General features: G+C 39.7%; 1 protein-coding gene across 1 annotated transcript in view; it reads left to right on the top strand.

Moving 5' to 3' along the window:
* Positions 1-24,855, top strand: part of OPRM1 (opioid receptor mu 1) — a 68,115-nt gene extending 43,260 nt beyond the window's left edge. Inside the window, 3 exon segments of the mRNA NM_001001538.1 lie at positions 4,129-4,481; positions 5,336-5,856; positions 24,378-24,855. Of these exon segments, the coding sequence (NP_001001538.1) occupies positions 4,129-4,481; positions 5,336-5,856; positions 24,378-24,416 (913 nt within the window). The 3' untranslated portion in view covers positions 24,417-24,855.
* Positions 24,856-24,946: the final 91 nt, after the last annotated feature.

Below are 24,946 nucleotides of genomic sequence, written 5' to 3'. Positions count from 1 at the left end.
GTCTTTGGAGATATGCTGGAGGCAACTGGAATCCCCAAACCTTTAGTCTTGTATAATTAATCCTCTTTCACATATTTAGGAAACTGCTGAACCCTCTTTTTATATGTTGCTTTGATTCAAAGTGTGAGTAATCGGAATAAGAATGCTGGTTATCTTTAGAGGAAGGCTCTTTGGATAAATTGAGAAAATGAAATACAATTGCTCCTGTAACATGCCAATTGAAATAGCTTTTATAGATAAAGTTTCAATTTTCCTTTTGTGATTAATGTAGGACCCTAACCTAATTTTGTTTCACAAACATCTCATTCTGGGGAAGGAAAGGATTACTTTTTTTACATCAATAAGTACCTAGTCCTAAAATGAGCCTGAGGAAAAGGTTAGAAGTATGATGAGTCATAAACTGACAATAAAGAACTTGATTATTTAACATAAAACATTCTACTAAAGATATATGAAATATAAGGTCTGCTGGCTGGGAAGGTGGCTAATGCAATTGAGCATGTCTTTGCTTCACCAAGTCTATAATCTATGGTGTAGTTAGCAAGGTTTCAGGAGGGTTATTCTTTTCTGCTTTGGAGGGGAAATTTCTGCTCATAAACAACATTAAAATTTTTTAAGCTTCTTGAGCACAAGGTCAGTTATTCTAACATCTTAAAAGTCATATTTTTAAATTTGTTTTTGTACTTTCAAGGAACTTTTCCAAGTTATTTTTATGTTTGCCACAGAGTCCTCACTAAAATCAAATCCATTTATCTCCTCAAGTTCAATGGCTTTCTCTATCTTCTCTCTTTTACATCCTTTAAGGAAGTCAAACTTCTAAAGCAAGTCAAAAGTCCCCAATCTGAAAATGGGGAGCCTTTTTGGCAGTAATGCAACTTTTGGTGTTACAGCAGATGAGACTGGTGTCAGAATTTTAGAGGTCAAGAAATAATTTGAGCCTATCAGCCCTAAGGAAGTTTTTGAAAAAAAAAAATCTCTTTTTATAATCTCAGCTTCTTGCTGCTAAAAAAAAAAGAAAAAAAAAACTTTTAGGACAATAAATTGGCCCTTAACAAATATTACAGAGTCTGTAATATCACCCCCTCTAACCAACAGCTATCTAGTACTGAATGAGTTAGACTCTTAATTTCATGTGACTGAAAAGCAATTAACACAAGCTCAGCTTTAGGAAGAATTTCCTCCACGATGTAAATAAAAATTTCAAGGTAAACCTGTCTTTAGGTATGAGTTTCTCTCTCATGCACTCAGATCTACCTACTCTTGGTTAAATCCATTTTCAGACAAGCTCTTCCAACAACTACATACCTTACATCCTCTCGAGTTAAATTATTTAAGAATAATACACTCTTTCCCCAGATCATTGGCTCTAATTGAAACACGACACCAATGCTGAACACTCTTCATGCCTCGAACTAGCATTAAAGTGCATTGCAAAGCACATGGACTGAGAGTGGGAAAAAGAGGGCTCCTTAGAGTGAACTTGAGGTCCCGTTACTGACAGTAAATACATGTGAAATGTTAAATATATTTGACAGTTTGACAATATATTTGCAAGATATTCTTCTACCATCAGATATAATTTGTTAGTGTGTCACCATACATGTTTATCTCTTCTACTTGGTAGTTCTAATTTCTGCAGCTTTGAGGACTTATAACACACCTAAATACTTACCTCAAAGACAGAAAGAACACATGTTCATGCAAATACTTGTAAACGAATGTTCGTAACTTCTACTTTGTACCATCTAAAAAGTGGATGCAAAGCAATCCCCATTAATAGATGAATGGATAAAAAGTTATCGCATATTTATACAATGGAATACCACCTGGCAATAAAAAAGTGCCATGTCCAGTGCTGCAGGGCAATGAGAATCCTGAAAGAGGGATGGCTCGGAATAACAAAACACACAAGACTCTTTTACATTTAGAGAGTGGGGGGTCCAGGAGGCACTCTGTTTCCGGGAACAAAGGCACTGGGCTTTAGCCCACAGGACTTTTATTAAGGAAGCTGCCTTATGTAGATTAGTGAGCAGGACCAGGCAGAGGCAATGACAAAGCTACCTCTTAGTGAATAACAAAGGAAACTATTAGCACCGGTGCATCCCTCTAAGGCATAGTGCAGCTGCTCCTAGAATAGCATAGTTTATGCATAACTCCCTAATTTTGTCTTTGAAGGAGACCCTGTACTTTAGAACTCTGCATCAGCAGATACTTGCCTTCCACAGAGTTCAGCTGTTCAGCGGTCTCCAACAAAAAAGAATGAATTATTGATATATGCAACAACATGAATAAATCTCAAAGAGTGAAAGAAGCTAGACCAAAAAAAAAAAAAAAGTACATACTGAATGGTTCTATTTACGTAAAATTCCAGAAAATGTAAACATCTATAAGACAGCAGACCCAGATCAGTGACTGCCTAGAGAGCAGGGAGAGAGGGGGTCAAGGGAGAGAGGGGGTCAAGGGAGAGAGGGGCAAGATGGAATTAAAAAGCTGCACAAGGAAACTTTGGAGCGTTACCGATACGTCCATTATCTTGATCAAGAGTTGGCGGGTTTATCGCTATAAAGGAACAGATAATAAATATTTTAGACTTTACAAGCCACATAGTCTCCATGGCAACTACTCAACTCTGCCATTGCATCAACAGAACAGCCATAGATGAAAAGGAATTCAATGAGTGTGAGGGTGTGCCAAGAGAACTATTTATAAAAGCAAGTAGCAGTAGCAGTCTAACTTCACTCAGTATGATTAATTTCTAGGTCCATCCATGTTGCTGCAAATAAGACAATGAAAGACAAATACCATACGATATCACATGTATGTGGGATCTAAATAAAAGGAAACAAATGGACTTATTTGCAGAACAGAAACAGATTCACAAACTTTGAAAAACTTATGGTTACCAAAGGGAACTGGTGGGGGGGTTTGGGATTGGCATATGCACACCGAGGTATATAGAATGATTGGCCAACCTGCTGTACAGCACAGAGAACCCCACCCAGGATTCCGTGATAATCTATGTGGCGAAAGAATCTGAAAGAGAATAGATGTGTGTACATGTATAACTGAATCAATTTGTTGTACAGCAGATATTATCACAACTTTGAAGATAAACTATACTTCAACAAAACTTTTTCTTAAATTGGGGGGGGAAGTTGGGAAAACCATGAGAAAAAAAACAAGTAGCAGTGTAACTGAGTGTGCAGACTAATCCTGATCTTGATTATGGTGATGGTTTCAAAAGTGTGTACATATAGCAAAATTTCTCAAATTGTACATTTGAATGATATGCCTCCGTAAAGTTATTAAATAATAAAATCAAAAAACACCTTAGTTTCCCCATCACAGACTGGATCAAGTTTAATCTTCTCACCATGCTACATAATCCCCTCTATGTGCTGGTCTCTTGATTCCTCCTCCGTCAGATCTATTGTTGCTCCTGGTGGGATTTTACTCTTGCAGGGCCAAATACGCATCCTACCATCTCAACTCTGTGCCTTTGTCTGGACTTCTTTCAGTCTTCAATAATCTACTCCTACCCCTACCAACTGTGCATCTACACGCCCAAGACACCTTCCTTCTTTCGTCATCTTACCTTTACTACGCTCTGTCTCCTCTCTGTGCTCCCATAACGGCTCATATATTTGTGTGTGAGGACACGCATATGCGAATACACAACCACATATGCACACTCTCGCACAATTACATTGCTCCATAATTTTAACTCTATACCTTTAAATTTTCTCTTACGCATATAGAAATAAAAAGCATTATTACCCCACATTTGAATACTTGACTGAGTGCTCCCTGTGTCTATTATACCTAAGAGTAGCTGGCATGGCAGCTACTCTTATCATCATTTTATAAATAATATAACCGATAGGGAAGGAAATTATATATTTAGCCCATAGGTACATGGTTATACATGATCAATCTAGAGCGAGAAAATAGTTCTTCAATGTCTAATCTAAAATGCTTTCCACTAATCCTTATGCTTGTTTTTGCGTTGGTTTCAGCGAGGGGGTTGTTTTGTTGTTTTTTGTTTTGTTTTGTTTGAAAGCTTAACTGTATTTCACACTTATTTTTTTTTTTTTTTGACTGTTCTGCTGCTCTTCTTCCGTCACCTAGATACACCAAAATGAAGACTGCCACCAACATCTATATTTTCAACCTTGCTCTGGCGGATGCCTTAGCCACCAGTACCCTGCCCTTCCAGAGTGTCAATTACCTAATGGGAACGTGGCCGTTTGGAACCATCCTCTGCAAGATCGTGATCTCCATAGATTACTACAATATGTTCACCAGCATATTCACCCTCTGTACCATGAGCGTGGATCGCTACATCGCCGTCTGCCATCCCGTCAAGGCCCTGGACTTCCGCACTCCCCGCAACGCCAAAATCATCAACGTCTGCAACTGGATCCTCTCTTCAGCCATTGGTCTGCCTGTGATGTTCATGGCAACAACAAAGTACCGGAATGGTGAGGGATGCAGCAGGCCTGAGGGATGGTGACTCCATAGACAGATATATTGATGACGTCCTGAGCCAAGTAAAATTTATGGAGTGGTCCAAAGCCAGAGTCAAACTGTAATGTTAATGATTCTTCCTAGCAAAATACTTTTGAATATTTTGAGATAAAAATTTCTCAATTTACTTAAATTTCAAATTTTTCTAGGAAATATTTTAAAGAGAAAATAATCCATAATTTAATAGTTCCTAATTTCTTTGCACTTACTTCATCAAAATGATGGGAAAATAGGAGTTCCCGCTGTGGCTTAATGAATTAAGAATCTAACTGCAAGGGCTTGGGTCCCTGAGGAGGTGCGGCTTCGATCCCTGTCCCCGGTGCAGTGCCTTAAAAGATTCCTGGGATTCAATCCCTGGCCCAGGAACTTCCATACACCATATATGCAACCATTAAAAAAGGGGGGGAGGTTGGGAAAATAAGAACATAGCTCTTTCGAAAGTAATTAAATTTTAAACCCAAAGAGGATTAAGTGGAAGCTTGTTTTAAAATCTCAGGTGGCTGCTTACATGACAAATTTATCTTTTTAAGATTTTATATCAGAATGATGAACCAACCGTCAAAAAGTGGAAATCCATCAGCTGGAAATTCCTATAGAGTTTGGACAGTGATTATAGACTTTTCTATAGACTTTGGACAGAGCTGAGTCTCCTCCACAACTTCTTTAAATCTCCCCTTCCTTGCTTATGTAGGAATAACCACAGGTTAGCTCAGGTCAAGGCTATAAATAAGAGAGCAAAATGGCAATGTTAATACCTAATAACATAATTAAATGTTGCTAACTCTTGCTTATAATTCTTTTCTACTAGGTTCCATAGATTGTACACTAACATTCTCTCACCCAACCTGGTACTGGGAAAACCTGCTGAAAATCTGTGTTTTCATCTTTGCCTTCATCATGCCTGTCCTCATCATTACAGTGTGTTATGGGCTGATGATCTTACGCCTCAAGAGTGTTCGCATGCTCTCTGGCTCCAAAGAAAAGGATAGAAACCTGCGAAGAATCACCAGGATGGTGCTGGTGGTTGTGGCTGTGTTCATTGTCTGCTGGACTCCCATTCACATTTACGTCATCATTAAAGCCTTGATTACAATCCCAGAAACTACTTTCCAGACTGTGTCCTGGCACTTCTGCATTGCTCTAGGTTATACCAACAGCTGCCTGAACCCAGTCCTTTATGCATTTCTGGATGAAAACTTCAAACGATGCTTCAGAGAGTTCTGTATCCCAACCTCCTCCACCATTGAGCAGCAAAACTCCGCTCGAATCCGTCAAAACACCAGAGACCACCCCTCCACGGCCAACACGGTGGACAGGACCAACCATCAGGTACACAGCTTCTAGAATTGGGTATACTTACTAGGGGAGACATAAAAATTATGGAGCTTTTTAAAATCCAAGATTTTAATCCATTAGAAGTGGCTCAGTAACCAGGGGATTAGAGTCAGTATAAGGACGGAAAGAGGCAGAGAGCAAATTATAATTATTGTGACAGAGAGGCACTTCATTGTATAAACTGAGCTGTAGATATTGGGTACATATTCATTTGATATAGAGACATACCAATTAGAAATCCATAAATCTGGGAGTTTCCATCGTGGCTCTGTGGTAACTAACCCAACTAGTATCCATGACGATGCGGGTTCGATCCCAGGCCTTGCTCAGGGGGTTAAGGATCTGGTGTTGCTGTGAGCTATGGTGTAGATTGCAGACACAGCTCAGGTCTGATGTTTCTGCGGCTGTGGTGCAGGCTGGCAGCTGCAGTTCCAATTGACCCCTAGCCTGAGAACTTCCTTATGCCACAGGTGCAGCCATAAAAAGACTAAATTTTTAAAATTTTTTAAAGAAATCCATAAAGCTGCTAAAAATCTGTATCTTAACAGCCTTTTCTTCTATGCAAAAATAATGACCTCAGATAACTGAAAATGACCCTAATCTAGAATTTTTCCCATTTGCCCCAGTGTGAGAGAGTGCATGCATATCACTCCCAAAGTCACTGTCACTTCTCAAAAGCCAGTCCTGCTCTGCTTCTGCGGTGACAGAGAAAGCGACAGCACTTTCCCCACTGCAGTGATGGGTACAAGATGTTCCTAGCAACTCAGTGTCACAGCAAAAGAGAAAAGGAAATGAAATGACTGGCCCTTAACTTTGTTAAGTCATTGATTTATAAACTTTTTAGATCTGAACACCAACCATATGATGTAATTGTTAGAACTAAATCAGATTTATAACAGACATTGTATCAGTTGAGGTTAATATCATGAGCAGTGATTATCGTTGGAAGATCAATTCCTACGAGCAGAAGTGTAAAGATGGGAGACTGCCAAGATTTACACACAACAGTACAATTACATGAGAAATCAAAAAAAGAGGAGAGAGAAAAATCTGTCTCTAAGTTAATATTGCCTCGTTAAGCCACTGGTTTGGAAAATTTAGAGTCTGACCTGTAATGTAAATCAGTCACTTAATTATTAATATGAATTCAAGTAAGTAATTTTCCAAATAAGAGTGCCAGCATTTCCAAATCACTGCCTGTGTAATTTTATAACACAGAATTCAAATTTAAACTCCCCGTGAAAGTAAATCCTCGTGTCAGAACCTTAGATAAAGTTTCTTAGATCAGGGACCTGAACTCTGGGGACAGATGGCTCCCTAGAAATGACCAGGAAGTCAAACTGAGGAGCCAGAGGACCCTTGGGGTTCAGCTGCTTCCTCTTTGCTTTCTCTTCATCACACTCCACCCTGCTGTGTCCTGTCACCCCCCCGCTACCGTCACCGGACCCAGCCCAGGCTCACCCCTTGTAATTGACCACAGGACTAATGTAATAGGGCCCAGAAGGATCTGCCATGGGGGACATCCATCTTGATTCCCTTGATATTGAATAATGCTGAAATGAACCCAGGAACTGGAAAGCCCTGGGGAGTATGAAGTAATGATGGCAGAGCTCCTTCCTCCAAAGGGAAATTATTAACGTATTATATCTCACTTCCAATTCCATTTCAGAAATGAAAGCCAGAAAGAAATGTTTTTCTACTCTGCTCCTTCTTTTTTTTTTTTTTTTTCATATCAAGACCTCTAAACCTACTCCTTTGACTAAGCAGCTCTCCTTCTCAATGGCTATGGAAATCTTGTCAATAACTTAAACAGGGTAGGAATTTAAACAGGTTTTTCTCTGACTTGAGGATAATGCAGTAAAGAATGCAACGTAAAATTTCTAGTCCTAAACTAAGGTTATCATAAGGTTTTACATTGGAGCAATATATTTCTTTGGAGCAAAATGATGGCCATTTTAAAGGATCGGTTCTTTCTCCTAAAGCACCTAATCATACCTCCCTCCTTTCAGGCACCTTAGAGTGTGGGTCTTGGTATTGTACCCTGGACCACTGCTGAGTCTCTTGTCACATCTGATTCTCCCAGTATCCTTCACTTGCCTTGCTCTCCTGGAAATACAGTCCCAGCCTGACTGGTGGAGCGTTTTTCCTGAACTCAGCCTGCCTGTCCTTCAGTTGCCCCAACACTGCCCTTGACTGCCCTCCAAATCCAGCATTTTCACATTAGTATGGTCCTTGCACAGCCAGGGAGAGGAGAAAGGAAGTAATTGGGGAAGCTCTGTTCTAAGTAACTAAAAGGTTTGTTTTAAAAATACATCCAATTAGGGCTTATCTTCAATGCTGCCTCTATGAAGCAGGATCAGTGTCAGATAACAGCAGAAACACATTAGCCCTGGAATTGGCTGCTTTCCCAAAATGCCCAGCTGGGAGAGCTGGACAGAGAAGAACAGCTGCCAGGAAAAGAGGAAAAGACACCCTGACATATTTGAAAATTAAGATGAATAAGATAACTCAAAGATCCCCTTCATTAATCTCCACTGATGTGTCATCGTTACACCCAGACATCTAGAACATTTCAGAAACCTTCTATATGTCTAGAGGACGTAGCTGAGTAGTTGTACAAATTCAGTATCTGACAAAGAGGCTTTGATTTATTTTTATTTTTATTTTTTAAGTCATGAGCCATCATGTTAGGAAACAAAGCCAAGCAGATTTACATTAACTTTCTAACCACTTTCTAACTGTTTGAAGTCTGTGCTGTTGTAAATGTTTATGTCCTGCCTGCATAGTTTTGTTTTCTCCAAGAAATATGTTGTACTATATATGTCACATCTCAAGCACATTAGTCGACTTCATAGTCTGCAGATCAGAGATCCAATATCAAACCTTCCCAGGGTGTCTGCATTCTGACAGCTCTACATATAACGCAAAGTCAAGTGGAGAGTTGGCAGTTACCAAGGTAATTTGATAAGCCATTGGAAAATTCTGTGCCCAGAATAAACCTTGAGTCATACTCACACAGTCAAGGGCTACTCGGACAGTATTTGCTGCATAACAAATCTGTCCAAAATGTAGAGCCTTAAGGCAATCATTGATTCAACTCACAAGCCTATAGATCAGTAATCTGGGCTGGGCTGGGCTAGGCAGTTCTTCCCATATTAGCTGGGCACACTCTGTGGTCAGCAGCAGCTGCTCTATTAGCAGTCAGCCAACTGATCTAGAATGGCCATAGCAAGAATGGCCAGCTCCACATGGGTCATCATTTTCCACCATCTGTGTTATCCCAGGCTTGTTGTCATGGTGATCACAGGTTCCAGATTTAAGGGTGGGAAATCAGACTCCACTTATGGATAGTAGGAGCTACGGTCCCTTTGCAAAGGGTGTGGATGTGGGGAGGGGAGTCCCTGTGGCCACTTGTGCTAACCATCTACAGGAGGCACACGCTATGTGGGACAGGCAAGCCACAGCTTCCAGAGAGCACAAGGCAAACTGCCTTTCTCTTTCTGATGCCTCCAGTATCTGCCTAACACAGGGTCTGGCACATTCGAAGCACTCCAAAAAGGAATTCCCATTGTAGCTCAGCGAGTGAAGAACCAACCATGCCCATGAGGATGTGGGTCTGGTCCCTGGCTTCACTGAGTGGGTTAAGGATCTGCCAATGCTGTAGCTGTGGTGTAGGCTGGCAGCTACAGCTCCAATTTGACCCCTTGCCTGGGAATTTCCATATGCCACAGGTGCGGCCCTAGAAAGAAAGAAAATAAATAAATAAATGTACTCCAAAAATGTATATTGAATAAATGAATGATCAGTGGGTTCTTGATATTTCAGGGGATATGCGGGTGGTAGGAACGACCCCTTTCTTGAACCTGATGGACAAGCTAAAGGATCGTGTAACACTCTGACATTATTCCAGGCCCACCATTCAGTAAGAGGAAATACTCAAAGGAGAGAGTCTTCATTTGTTTTTCTCCTCCAGCCTTTAGTCCTCTGATCATAAGTTACACTTTTCAAAATTTTTCTACAATGTTGTAAGTCAACTATACTCCAATCAAATTATCTTTTAAAAAAAAAATCATATGACAAATTTTTTTTTCCTTACATTTGGGCTTGTCTTCTATTTTAAGTGCTATTCATGTGGAGGTCAAGAACCAGACTCAGTGCCCAAAAGAGGTCATGCCAAGGCTCAGTATGGAAAAACTACCAAAAGATGGTTTCCTGTACTTTGTGCATTCTGGGGCCCAGCCCACTGCCCCAGCTGTAGTGCTCCGTGCCTGATGTATGTTCAGCTTGGTGTCTTTATGTTTTCTAGATCTTTGGTAGGGAGACTTAACATTCATTTCCCATCTGCTCTCAATGCAATTTCATTTCTTTGTACCTGTACCTGCTTGTTGATGTCCTCAGTGGACTCCGCTGGGCTTCAAAACACTTCCAGCATTTGCTCAAATCAGGCCAGGTCCAGCTCAGATCTGAGATCCTGGCCACTACTGACCTACCTTCCTTGCTTAGTTTCCACCACAACCACAGTCGATAAGACATTGTTTTGTTTTCACACTTAGATTATTTTGTTAATGTTTAACATTATATGGGAAAAGAAAATTATTGTGTCAGTTGGATTATTATTTGAAGACTTTGATAATGGTCTCTAATACTTGTATGACAGCATGCAGATTAAAATGTGCTTTTATATGTATTATCGCATTTCCTATTATAACCCTGTTGGGTAAATATGAAAAAATAAATGTTCAAGGAGTTTGAATGATTATACAAGATCAAAGCGCCAGTAAGAGACTGGACCCAAACATCTGAACGTCTAATATGAATCCAAAGCTTTTTTCTGCTATCCCACAAAATCAGTAAGTCTTATAGGACAAAATCATATAACATTGATAAAGCTAACACTATGGTACCTCCGGCTAACTTCACATCAGTATGATAAGCCCATTCCTAGAGCCTCAGGTTACTATTTTTAAAGCAGTTTCTTGACACTTTAAACAAAGTAGCAGGTCGAGAAATGAGGAAATGCTTTGTATTTGTATTAACTACAAAACTAAAAGCAGAAGACTAAGTTTTCAACTCAACCACATCAGTATCAAAAATTGGCTCAGTTTTTTTCCAAGACATCTGTGGAGAGCCAATTTGAGAAGGAAATGCATTTCTATTCCATGACAAAAGCCCCAAATGCAAATAGCTCACAAAATTACTGTGCTTGACCACATTAATGCATATTTTGTGAATGAGGCCAAAGTGACTATTCTTTCAATTCTTTGGCTTAAAAAGAAAACAGTTTCCATTATGAGAGAGAGAGATAGCATACACACGTGTGATATGGGTAGGCCTCTATTCACATGTGGTACTAGAGTATATTTAAGATTAATACTTTTCATAAATAGCAGAACGACTTGGTATGCTTCTTTAAAGTGGCTACAATCTGGGTGGGGAAAATATGGCTGACTTGGAAATATGTTTGTTTTCACAAAATATTTGGCTTTAAGACTATTAGCAAAGTTCCCTTGTGGCACAATGGGTTAAGGATCTGGCATTGTCACTACAGCAGCTCAGGTTGCTGCTGCGGCACAGGCTCAACCCCTGGCCTGATAACCTCCTCACGCCTCAGGCCAACAAAAAGGACTCTTAGTAATAACAGTGATTGACCAGTTCTGTATCCGGCATATCTTCCTTAATCTATGAGGTTTGGATTATCATCTCTATAGTCGAGGAAATCAGTATTTAAAGAATGAACTTGCCCAAGGTCATAGTTAAAAAGTAGTGGCTGAGGAATAAATCCAGTTGAATTTGATATTGCAACCTAGGCTTTTAATTAATGTGCCATACTGTCTCAGTGATGGTTCTTAGAAAAAAATTTTAGCATTTATATTCTGTCAGTTTGAAGGCCATGAGGTCTTTATGTAGGCTTGTTTACATGTATTCATAGTGTATTTGCATATCTGTGTGTAACAGTAAATATTCAAATATATTAAGAACATCATGGAAAATTAGAACTTCACTAATGGGGAACATGGTTGTCATTATATGAGCTCAAATTATTTGACTTAAATCTTTGGCCATCGGTAAAGTCATATTGACTCTCACTGAATGATACCATTTGCTTTTACACAAGTTAAATTTTTTTATCAGTGACAGAGAAGTTTATTTAGTATTTTCATAAACTGACCTGTAGGATCAGGTGCAATCACATTTATCCTACTAGAGAAGGCAGCTTGGCCAGGGATTGGGGGTGGGGTGCCAGAGGGACCAGGATAGGGAGTCAGGTGAATGTTCTGTCACACTCTGTCTAACCAACATGTGATGAAGAAAGTCCCTTTATCTTACAAAAACTTGGTTTTTCTCAGCAGTCACATTAATAGGTTGAACCAGAAGATTAGTCTGTATAACAGAACTGCAGGTGAATACTAATGTATGAATTAGCTAGACTTCTTCCTGACCGAATACTCTGAACTGGGTTTTAAAGATTGGAGTAACTAAAGCAATTTACTGCCGCATTTTCTTGTTGTTCCAATTAATGTAACTAACTGCTAAAATAAAGCAACATGCTTTTCTCCAAAACGCTAACTCAAAATAATATGTCATGAATTTAACCTTAAGCAGTAAATTGCCATTTTATAATCATTTATCATGAAAAAGTTCTCACACTAACGTTTAGTGTTTTGGAACAAGTCAATATTTTCTATCTTACAGAGCTTATAATTACGAGACATGGGTACTCTTTTAATCTTCTCAGCACGTGTATTCTTCTATGTTTATGAATTTGAAATACAGTTTTCAAGTATTTTTTTTTGCTTTTGCATTTTTTTCTCACATCAAACAACACCATTGGAAAGAAGACGACCTATCATAAAATAGTCACTAGCTTTTGAATATCATTCTGATTGTGATCATCTATCTTTTGGTCAGCTTCAATAAGTATTTACAAATTGCTACAATTTTGCAAAAATTATAAATTATTTTGGGGGTGACCTTGTGAGAACTATAAATTTCTAAAATAAAATATGCCAATTTTTCTTCGCTAATTATTATTTCTAAATATTTAAATATTATTGATAATTATTGATCTCCTTCTAATTATTAATTAATTTATTATTATTATTTAATGAAGAATCAGAGCTTCAGCTTTTGTCGCCTTCTGCCTTTACGTTCAAGAATTTCATTCTTATATGGTAGAGTTCCTAGATTTGAAATAAATAGGAACTTTCCATGATGAAAAGAAATAGTAGGGAGTTCCCGTCGTGGCGCAGTGTTTAACGAATCCGACTAGGAACCATGAGGTTACGGGTTCGATCCCTGGCCTTGCTCAGTGGGTTAAGGATCCAGCGTTGCTGTGAGCTGTGGTGTAGGTTGCAGAAGCGGCTTGGATCTGGCATTGCTGTGGCTCTGGAGTAGGCTGGTGGCTATAGCTCTGATTAGACCCCTAGCCTGGGAACCTCCATATGCTGCGGGAAGAGGCAAAAAGACAAAAAGAAAGAAAGAAAGAAAGAAAAAGAAAAAAAAGAAAATAAATATTACAGCCGTATTTTCTATGACTTCTACTTTTACTGCAATAAAATTCCATATATATATATGTATACATATAGATAGATAAGGGGAGGCTAGAAACAGGACTCATTTTGAATGCTAAATAATTGTAATAGTACTTTTTTTTTTTTTTTTTTTTTTTGGCTTTTTTAGGGCTGGACCTGCAGCATATGGAAGTTCCCAGGCTAGGGGTAGACTCAGAGCTACAGCTGCTGGCCTAAGCCACAGCCACAGCCACAGCAACACAAGATCTGAGCCACATCTGCAACCTACATCACAGCTCATGGCAATGCCAGGGCCTTAACCCACGGAGCAAGGCCAAGGATCGAACCCTCGTCCTCATGGATAGTAGTCAGTTTCCTTTCCACTGAGCCACAATGGGAACTCCATATAATAGTACTTTTTCAAAGCATGAATAGTTTTCCTAATGCTTGTCCAAAAAATTTTAATGCCCGCTTTCAAGACCTTATGTGAGTTTGGCCATTCTCATTGCCAGGATGTATGCTGAAGGAATGAATAGTAACCATACCTGGGTGAGAGATAAGTAGATTTAATTTAGTGCTTGTTGCTTCACTGTGAATGAAAGGAATGAACCACTTCTTCATTCTATAAAAGCTGCCCTGTTAGGAACACATGCAAATAATTAGCCCGATAAATTAGCTCCAAGTAATTACAAATATCCAATAAATATAAGCTGGAAGTTTCATTATAATTTAAAGTACTAGCCCTCTCGGTCCGAAAATGAGTATGTAGAAAAATAATTCATGTTATTTATCTCTATGGAGTGTAGTATTTATTAGGAAGGCTATTCTGCTTTCCATATAAACACCAGAAAGTCTAGGGATACTGGAAATCTACAAAGTCTATCAAGCCCTAGTTGTTTCCTTTTTTTCTACATACATTATTAAATCTTCATAAAGGTTAAGAAAAAATATTTCTTGTATATTACATATATGATCCAAGTCCCCATATGATATGTCTAAGTCCCTTAAAGTACAAGAAATGAATGATTTTTTCTCGTGATAAAATAGGTTCTTCTAAGACTTCTGATATGAAAGCCAAAAAGTAAAGTATATGGAAATTTACATTAATAAATAAGAATATCTAGGCCAATTTAAAAGAAGCTGACATTGAGAAAATGCAGTGAATAGTGGATATGAAATGGAATATGGTCACTATGTGTTTGACAATGCAATCACCTATTTAACTCCTTCCGTGATTTACCAACTTAAAAAGAGTATCTCACTCTTGCTGGTCTTTCTTCTTCTCCACTAGGTCAGCTAACATGTCCATCAACTTTTTAAAAATACTGTCTTTGAGCTGCTCTTTGGAAATAAACGAGATGTATGTCACTCACAGAACCCTAAAATGCTGCAGATAGAGGCTTGCAGAATGCCTGACATGCACTTTAACAACTGAAAATTTTTCTAGCTATTTCAGAAATTCAGTGGAATAAATAGCCTTTCGAATGACTACACTATGAGTAAATATTAACATCTAAGTCCCAACAATGGAATTGGATTTATCAAGCGGATGCAAAATGCTCACAGATTTTAAGATATTGGAACTGAGAAAGAAGATAGATTATCTAACCCAAACTTCCTCACCTTTCCAATGGGGAAATTGTGGGCCGGAAATACATATTTTTATTGCATGCTTTTTTTCTAAATATAAAATATATAATTGTGAGAGTCTTTTCAAATATGCAGTTTCCAAATACAGTTTTTTTAAAAATTGTGACTAAGAAAAAAGATAGATAATTCTATTTTATATAAATTCTAGTATATGTAAAGTTAAGCTATCAACAGGTAAGAGGAAACTCTATAACTAGATAAGAATAACAGATATATTACAAAATCTTTAAAATTTGGATGGCTCATACATTTAGTTGGATCCTACCAATGACCAGCTGAATGTCCTTGGGCAAGTTTCTGAAACTCTCTGTATTTCAATTTCCTTGTATGTAAGAAGGGTTATAATTATAATGGCTAATATTGAGTTTTGATGTGAATGTCATGTATAATTGTCTATGCAAAATACACAGAACGGTGCCAGGCAACTGGCTAATATTGCTGGTCTAAGCTACTCAATGAAGTTTTACTGTTTTCATTTCCTTTCTCTTTCCCCCAAGAAGCTGACTTACAGCTCTTACCACAAAAATTTTAAAGGAACGAACTAATGCAGCTAAAAGGGATCATAAATTTGGTCTAACCCTGGCCTTGCAACGTATATCCCTCCCCAAAAGAGAATTACCTGGCCCAAGCTGTCACTAGCGCCAAGGCTGAGAAGGCTTGGGATCAGAACAAATGACTCTCTCATAAGTTACTTAGTTTTTACAAGTTTCTATCCAGTTCTTACAGAATACTGCTACAGCCAAGTGCTAATACATGGTCCGTGAAGAAATAGCTCTTTAGACAATTGTTCATAAATATTCTATAACTTTTATCTGTCATAGGGATAATATTGTGAATTAGCATTTGAAAAGCTTTGAAAAGCCCTGCTATGTGTGTATATGTGAGTGTGTGTGCTCGTGCTGCATTTAGTTCTATAATATGTACTTGCATTTTGTTTTTTAAGCTAAAGTTCTCAAACTTATCTGAGCACATGCTCAGTTTTTCAAGACCTCACAAAATGAAGTTCTCACTACACATTTCAAAAAGTTCACGGGAGATTACTGGTCCCAATTAGGCACAAATCTGTCCCAAATTCGATGTTTTCCAAGAATAAGTGGAAATGTCCCATAATTCCAAGTATTAACCAAGGTTCTAAAATTGATTATTGATCTCTTATTCTCACTCATTCAAAATATGTGGTCTAAATACAAAGGAGATATTAAAACTTCCTTTTTTAGGTTTTCACTTTTATTTTGCTTTGTTTTGAAGTTTGTCGCTTTCTGGTTGCAATCTTAAAGGGAGAAAAAGTCTGTGCAGCCTTGGGATGTGTTTTCACTGACTTAAACTACATATTGCTAAGAATAAGCCTTATTATTGACACATTCTTTTGTTGTAAATGAAACATCTTCGAAAAAATAGGTTTCTTTTTAAAGTGATGTATATTCAACTGTAGGAAACATACCGCAGTTTTAATAATTACAGTCTTCCTTGTGAAAGAATGCATGATTAGAAGCCAAGCGTCCTGGGTTCTAGGGGAAGGCTGCTGATAACCAGCTATGTGAGCTTGGCATACCATGCTACTGGCTACTTAAGGGACCTCTTCACAAGCAGGAGTTTCCCAACTCCTTTTTTTTTTCTAAGTGACTTTAAAAAAAAAAATTTTTTAGGGTTCCTGTTGTGGCTCAATGGTAATGAATGCACGTAGTGTCCATGAGGACATATATTCAATCCCCGGCCTAGTTCCATGGGTTATGGATCCAGCATTGCTGTGAGCTGCAGTGTAGGTCACAGACGCAGCTCAGATCTGGTGTTGCTTTGACTGTGGTGTAGGCCAGCAGCTACAGCTCCAACTCTACCTCTAGCCTAAGAACTTCCATATGCCACAGATGCAGCCTTAAAAAGAAAAACAAATTTTTATTGAAGTATAGTTCATTTACAATGTTGTATTTGTTTCAGGTACATAGCAAAGTGATTCAGTCCTACATATACATGTATCCATTTTTATTCATATTCTTTTCCCTTAGAGGTTATTACAAAATACTGAGTACAGTTCCCTGTGCTATGTAATAGGTCCTTTTGATTACCTATTTTGTATGGTAAAATATATGTGTATATGATAATCTCATCCTTCTAATTTATCCTTCTCCCCCCCCACCTTTTCCCCTTTGGTAATCAGAAGTTTGTTTTCTATGACTATGGGTCTATTTCTATACAAGTTCATTTGCATCGTTTTTTTAGATTCTGCCTACAAATGATATCATATGATATTTGTCTTTGTCTGGCTTACTTCACCTAGTATGTAATCTCTAAGTCCACCCGTGTTGCTGCAAATGATATTATTTCATTCTTTTTATGGCTGAGTAATATTCCATTGTTTAAATACACCACATCTTCTTCATCCATTCATCTGTCCATGGAAATTTAGGTTACTTGGATATTGTAAATAGTGTTGCAATGAACGCTGGAGGGCAAATATCTTTTTGAATTATGGTTTTCTCCATATATATGTCCAGGAGTGGTATGGAGTTTCCTTAAAAAACTAAAAATAGAAACTACCATAGAATCCTTCAATTCCCACCATCTTTTGATGGCCAATGAATTAGGGCTCATTTCTGGGCCTGATTAATTTCTCCATTCACACGCTGGAGGCTAGTTTCTCCTAATGGACAAGAAAAGTGACCGCTAAGCCTTCCTTTTGTGCAATAATTTACTATATTCATATTGAAAGCAGAAGGAAGCATATGGCATATTGAGCCTGGATCCTTTCTGCTACCAGGTTATCCCACCTCTCCTTAAATTTTTCTCTACTGAAATGCTATCCCTTGTTATACTCTGGATCCCAATATGTCTGATTCTGGCAATGGAACTTGGAGGAAGGGATGAGTTCTCCATTATTTAGGTAAAAGGAAATACTCGCCTATGAGTCATCCATTCCCAAAGTTTTGTGTGTGTGTGTGGCTCTGTTTTTACGGCTTCTGTAATGAATGGGGTTTTGAAGTCCATTACTGACTGAAACTGATCAGCTTCAGAAATACCCAAGTCTATTATTGGCTTCGATTGCAACTTTGGATGGCATCGCAAATAATAGAAAATGGAAGTAGAAGAGAGTGCTGCAAAGAGCAAAAATAAAAATATTAAACCGGCTTTCCTCAACCAATACTCTGGGGCATGTCAGTTCACCTCTCAGGACCTCTATCTCCTCCTATAGATTAATGAAATTGAAAAAGGCAATCTCTTAAATGCCTTCCAGGGATAGGAAGTACATGCCAATTGCTTTATGGAGAGAGATTAAAAGTGCCTTAAATAAGCTTCAGTTTGAATCTAAAAGCTTTTCAAAACTTTATTTTTCAAAATAGGCTAAAAAGTAGCTCAAGGGGCTTTACTTCTTGACTTCTCAGGAAAATAACAATTTAAAAGGCTGATGACAAAATTGGAAAGGTGATGGTAGATTAAAATATTCTATCTATGTCAAGTCTACTGAATTCATAGCCATACCATGGTTATTGTCAGGAATGAAGCCTGGTCTTAAAAAATGGCAGGGAGTTGCAAGTTTCCAAAGGAAATATCTCAGCAAGTGAGCAGGTCCACTTGTTAAGCCATGGGTGCCAAAAAAAAAAAAAAAAAAAAAAAAAAAAAAAAAAAAAAAAAAATTGTGACTCAGTAGATCAGAGAAAACAGTTTACCACTCCCAGCATAGCAAACAGCAGGAACATCAGCACAGGAGAACTGGTTTCCTTGCCCCCATGACCCATGGGGTGACACAATAGACGCTGACTGTCAGTAGGCACACAGTTGACTGTCAGTACGCACAACTGAGGACCCCAGAGCTAAGACTTCAGCACCTTTTGTCACAAGGAGTAAACAAACCAATCTTCCTCCTCTGGAAGCAAGCAGTCATGAAGTGGTCGTGCTGTGGTCTTCATGGGGTTTGGCAGCAAAGGGTCTTAACTGACTATGCGACTATAGAAAGAGCTGAGACACACAGAAGATGGTAAGGCCTTGCCGTTCAGCTCCATCAGCAAGACAGTACAAGGACACTTGGTGAACTGTCTCTCCTAGTAATTCGCCCGTCAGCTCGACCTATTTGTGGATGAACTCAATTCTCATATGAATATGCCACCCCATTAGAAATTCAGGTTAGACATACTGACAAGGGCTAAGGCCAAACCTGTTTCATTTATTTCAATTAATACTCGCTTACAGTTATTAGCCGTAGAATCCCTATCGACAAGATCATGTTCATACTTTTGACCTCAGCCATGTACTCCAGGATCTCAGACTTCACTAAGTCCCTGAGAGGACTAAGAGGTAGCTTCTTTCTCAAAATATGCATGGATTGCACCTCTGTACTGTTAGGATTAATTCAAACACAATAAGAGTGTTTGGCAACTGTACCAACCAGAATGTGAAGGCCAATCAATGACTCATTTACAATCAGGGAATTCAGCCTGACCTGTTGATCGCTTATGGCTTGGTCCATCTGATTGGACATATCCCTGACCTATCTCTAGAATGTGGATACTGATGATGCGAGGGAACAGTACGCACCCCACTGCATGGGACACAGGGACCCACGTATCCTTCAGGTAGAACAACCTTCTTTACTTGAGGGCCTAAGGAAGGGAACATGGTCTAGGGAGTGGCTTCATTGCCAGTAATTACTGGGAGTCGAAGATGGGCCAAACCTCCTCTGCCTCCATGCCTAATTAATAGATATCCCGAGACCATCTCTCTCCCATGTGGCAAACATAACTAAAGGGACATGTTACTCCAGTTCCGGATTTCTTAACAAACTCGATTGGATCACCCTTGCTTCAATTTGGATAATCCATAGGAGCAGGTGATTGAATAGTCATGGCCTTGATAGCCATATAGGGCACAACCCAAGGGCACTCAGGTGCAGGAGAAGCTTGTGAATAAGTAGGAGCTTGAATGAAACAAGACTGCATCTCTCTGTGTATGTTTGCATATGTATAAGGGTTTCACATGTAGGAGCTGCCTTTGATAACATCAAGTGCCAGTAGAATAACTCAGGATCAGCCAAGCCCACACGAGTTTTTCTGACCTTACAGCACACAGACAGGGTGATAAATACTGCAGTAATCGGTTTGCCAATCAGAGCCATTTCTTGTCTCATTGGACCATGTAATTGCTTTGCCAGACTGCAGGGCTGGAACTTGGAGACAAAGAGAACATTAACCATCCCTCCCACACCAGCACCTTCAAAGCCTAAGATATTCCCTCCCCAGTGGAAAGTGGGTAGTGGTACCAGGGAGCCGCAAGGGACACTCCTGGTGAAGGCTGCCTCCTTTTATGGAAATCTGTAATTCCAAAAAGCTCCAGGGCTGGGCTGTGTCACACTGCCTCCAGTGTCACCTGCTGCTTATAACCTCCCCAGCCAAATCTGACAGATTATCTGATTAACTTGAAGATTCAGATTGTAATGCATACAGAGATTAGGCACAAGTTGTCTCCCATACCTAAATAGTACAATTAAGCACTCTGAACTATGTTTCTGGTAATGGGGAGTCATCATGCAAAGAATTTTTTTTTTTCTGCCTCTAGAATCCACTTCTGAGTCAGTCTACCCAAGATTTTGACATGGGTACCTGGTCCCTGTACCTGACCAAAATTAGTAAACTTTCCTGGGCTTTCATATGAGTTAGCATCTGCTAATTTCATTGGAGCTTATCGACATAATATCATCAATGAAGTAGGACCAAGTCACTTACAAAGAGAAACTTCCGTGTTTTGACCCATCCATTGGTGACAAATAGCAGAAGAATTCAAGTAGTATGGCTGCAGCATAGTAACCATGTTTTGGCGGCTTAACTAGGTAAAGAATCTTAAACTTCTGGTGCCAAAGGGATAGAGAAAAGGACATGACCAAAGTCAAAAAAAGCATTCCAGTTACCATCATAGGCAACTGATTCAGCTATAGTCACAATGTCTGGGAAAAACAGAACTGCAGGGGCAACAACGGAGTCCAGTTGGCGATTATCTTTGTCAGATCCCATTAGCATCTTTCATTGGCTGCATAGCACAGGGCTACTTTATTGAAATATTTCATTTTTCATAAGCCCTGTTGCATTTAAGTCCTGAATTGGGTTGTGGTTTCCTTTTCTCCTCCTGGAATTCTCAAGGATTTCTTTTACAACATGTGGAAGGACACCAGAAGCCGAGGTATGACCTCCTGGGCATAGGTCCACCATCGCCTATGGAAGGACACCAGAAGCCGAGGTATGACCTCCTGGGCATAGGTCCACCATCGCCTCTCTGTAAGTGGCTCCTCCAGATCAGGACTATCTCCCCTGGACAAAGAAGCATTCACAGAACAAACACATAAATTACCAATACCAATTACATGCTCAGCCTCGGGAGCAGCAGGTGTGGCGCATGGCAAGGGTCCAAACAGCTCCACCAAAAGGTTACAGTCACTTCTTCCCCCACGTTATCACTGAACGTGTGGTTCTTACCCCTCAAGAGAACCTAGTGCATTAGTCATTTAAGCACAGATGTCAAATAAAAAGACATGAACGTTTGTGCTTTCCCCCACGCTTACCTTTCTCCCCTGCCCTCATTGTGCCTTCCTTGGGGTATAAGATCTTTTATTCCTCCTGGGAGTGAAGATAGCCACCCCCACCCCACCCCAGTGCCCTTTATCCTTAAAGACTTTCGTATTAGGATACAGACACATAGGATCAAGCAGTAGAAGTTCTGAAGGAGCAATTTGCTCTAAGGCAGCCCCATGTTGTTCCTCAATTAGAGGGAAATTGAGCTCCACAAAGAAATCTGGTTCTATAGCATCATGCAGAATTTTATCTGCCTGAACAAGTAACTGCCTCCATGGAGGCCACCGTATCCTGACATCTGGACTGTATTTCTTTGCTGGTCATACCATCGGTCTCCACTTTGACAACCCTCATGGTAGTAAGCATATCTACATTGCCTTACTCTTTGGAGCAGGTTGGATTTTCCCATCCCGGGTTTGTCTTGGGTTGCAGACACTTTGCCTGGTTTAGGGAGCACTACCTTTATTCTGGGCGTACATCAGCACAGCTTCGAGCACAGGGCCTCTCAGTGCAGGGCCTCTCAACACAGGAGTGGGGCGATTCTGGAGGGAGTGGGGCGATCTTAAAAATGCATCAGCCGTTCTCTGCATGAGGGATCATGATCATGCTCTCATTCTGGCCACGATAGACTCAGTCTAGAGCAGCTTCAGCCCTCAGGCTTTGAATAGCTTCCTTCATGGGATCCCATGAGACTTTATCAACCTTGAGAAAATCTCCTGGGGTTGGCCAAAATGCAGTCACTGAAATGTAAATTCGCAGTAGTATTTTAGAATATGTTTATGTCCCAATTAAATAATCTGCACAGTAGCTTACATGATGGGGTCCCATGTAAGACAGCCTACGTAGTTTATTCACCCACTAAGAGCATAACCTTCCCTGCCCTTCATTAGCTACAAGTCTAACAGCGGCTTAGTCTGTTGATCAAAGAGCCCCTGAACTTCCTTCCTCTCCCTCTCACTAAGGGTCTGTAAGTTGGTACCCCTTGTAGGGGTATATCGCCCTCTAAATGTTTCCGGTTGTGACTTAAGCCTGGATGCAGTTGTGCTTTCCTCCCTGGTGGAGCCCAGAGTGTTCTCCTGGTTCCATAGTGCACAGAAGAGCAAGCAGCTACCATGACACCACTTAAGCAACTGGTTAGATTTTATCCCTCACCTTTCCATCTCCATCATCAACTCAACTCATGTTTGTCAACTGGTAGGTCAGGGCAGACCATTCACTCTCTCCTTATGCACCACAGGGGCCACAATATTTGCCACCAATTCCCAAGGAGTTCCTTAACATCCTCTAATCTCATCCATGAGCCCTTGCCTTTGCTCCCTAAAAAGTCGTCATTTATCTCAGCACCCTGTTTGTTGTACCAGTTTGGGAAGACATTCACCCTCTTAGAAGATGGCAAGAAGTGAAAAAGACTCCAAAGGATATGGCTGAATAAGCAAGCAGGTTGTCTTGCCACAAGCCATATGTGCCGTGAGTGGACAAAAATACGTACTTGGTTGTTAGTCACAGAACACTGAACATCAGAAGCTTGGTAGAGCCTCCTCACTCCCGGCTCCCACAGGGTGATGCAATGGGACCAGATGGTGGCTGCATAGACAATGGGTTGTGTCACAGTTAAGGAACCCAGAAGCAAAATCACAACCCCTTTTGCAGCAAGCAATGCACAAACCTCCCAGGAGCAAGCAGTCACACAGTGATCAACACAGTGGTCACCTCAACCTACTTATTGCCTCTGTTCGGAGTCTGAGATCGGTTAAGGCTTACAGTTTGGCACAATCAGCAAAGATGAACAGGAACTTCCATGGCTCATGGCAGACTGCCTCTCCCATGGGCAATAGTAGTCACTCTATTCCTTATTCTTAGGAAATGTATATTGAAATAGAGATAGGTTTAGCATTGAATAGTTCAATAATATAATTTTGTATGTGTGTGTATGTGGATAAAAAAGTAAGAACCACTGGTAAAGCAAATGGGATACAATGTCAACAGCAGGTGAAGCTGGGTGAAGGGTACACAGTGTTCTTTGTACCATTCTTATTCTTGCACTTTTCCTGAAGTTTGAAATTTACCAAAATAAAGTTAAAGAAAAAAAAATTGTCATCCTTCTACGCTTACTACACAAACATCTCCTTTTTTCTCTACAAAAATTATAGCTATGACAGCAATGATTATTTGTTCATTATAAAACTTGTTTCAGGCACATCCTCCTCCTCCCTTACTTGAAAACATCAAATCACATTTTTGTGTGTGAGCAAATGTCATGTTATTGCTCAACAATATTGCTTTACAGTGAAGGTGGGGGTGGAGGAATCGCTGAACTTTAATTCAGTTGCTTCAGAAAGAAATCCATTGATTTGGAGAGTTGGATGAAAAGTAAAATTTCATTATCTAGAAATTTGTGCGGAACAGATGCAGAAGATGAAAGATCCTACAAAGAAAGGTGTTTCTTTTCTTTTGAAATTTTGGGCAGATTATGAATACTTTGAGGCTAAGAAGGGAAGAGGGTCAAGGATGTGGGAATCAAAGATTTGGGGTTAAAATCTATTTTTTTCAGAGAAGCTTTCAATAATATTTCATTGACGTCTACTGTACATTTTATTCTTTAGTGTATAAAATGCAATACCTTGTTCATAATGACCCAGGAGATTAAATGATGTCTTGACATTTAGGGAAAACTCTCAGAGTTGCTGGTGAAAGTATACATGACGGTTCCCAGTAGAGTTCTGATACAGAGAAGATGCCCAATGACTGTATAGGGCAATCCAATCTGAAATATTCACTGTCTTTGCTCTTTCTCTTCTTTCAGCTAGAAAATCTGGAAGCAGAAACTGCTCCATTGCCCTAACCAGGTGTCATGCCATTCAGATCCTCAATGAGCTAAGACAGCCACCATCTACGTGGAAGCAGGTTGCCATGAGAATGTGTGGGAGGCACTATTTTCCTAGGAAAGTGCCTGCTCTGAGTCATCAAATCTGTTTCCTCTCTGGCCGCTCTGCTCTGCACATGAGAGGGACATCCAAACTAAATCAAGCACTAGGAAGGAAAGAACTAATCCACATGGAGTTTGCCTGTGCACATAATCTCAAGGAAGATGACCCATGGGACCGAAACATGCTGTGGTATGTGCGTTGAGGTCATCCTCAAAGATGGCCCTTCTGTATGTAATGTGCTGTTTTCAAGCAAATGTTTACGTCCTCATCAAAGAAAAAATGTCAGTTGTTAAATTCACCATAGTAACTTGTAAAGGCTACCTCTGATCGAAGCATCTTATGTGGAAATCCAAGACTTTGCAGTCTTCTGTAAGAGAATACGTGGCTCTATTTTTGACCTTTAATGTTAACCTTAAAACCATCTCCAGTTAAGACATGACTTCCA

The sequence above is a fragment of the Sus scrofa genome, chromosome 1 (assembly GCF_054392235.1).
Source record: "Sus scrofa isolate SSC_HxYL_T2T_F1_AM1 chromosome 1, Sscrofa_HxYL_maternal_Yorkshire_Landrace_v2.0, whole genome shotgun sequence".
In the NCBI taxonomy this organism is placed as follows: domain Eukaryota; kingdom Metazoa; phylum Chordata; class Mammalia; order Artiodactyla; family Suidae; genus Sus; species Sus scrofa.
The sequence above is the reverse complement of the archived record's forward strand: the minus strand, read 5'-3'. Positions and strand labels throughout refer to the sequence as shown.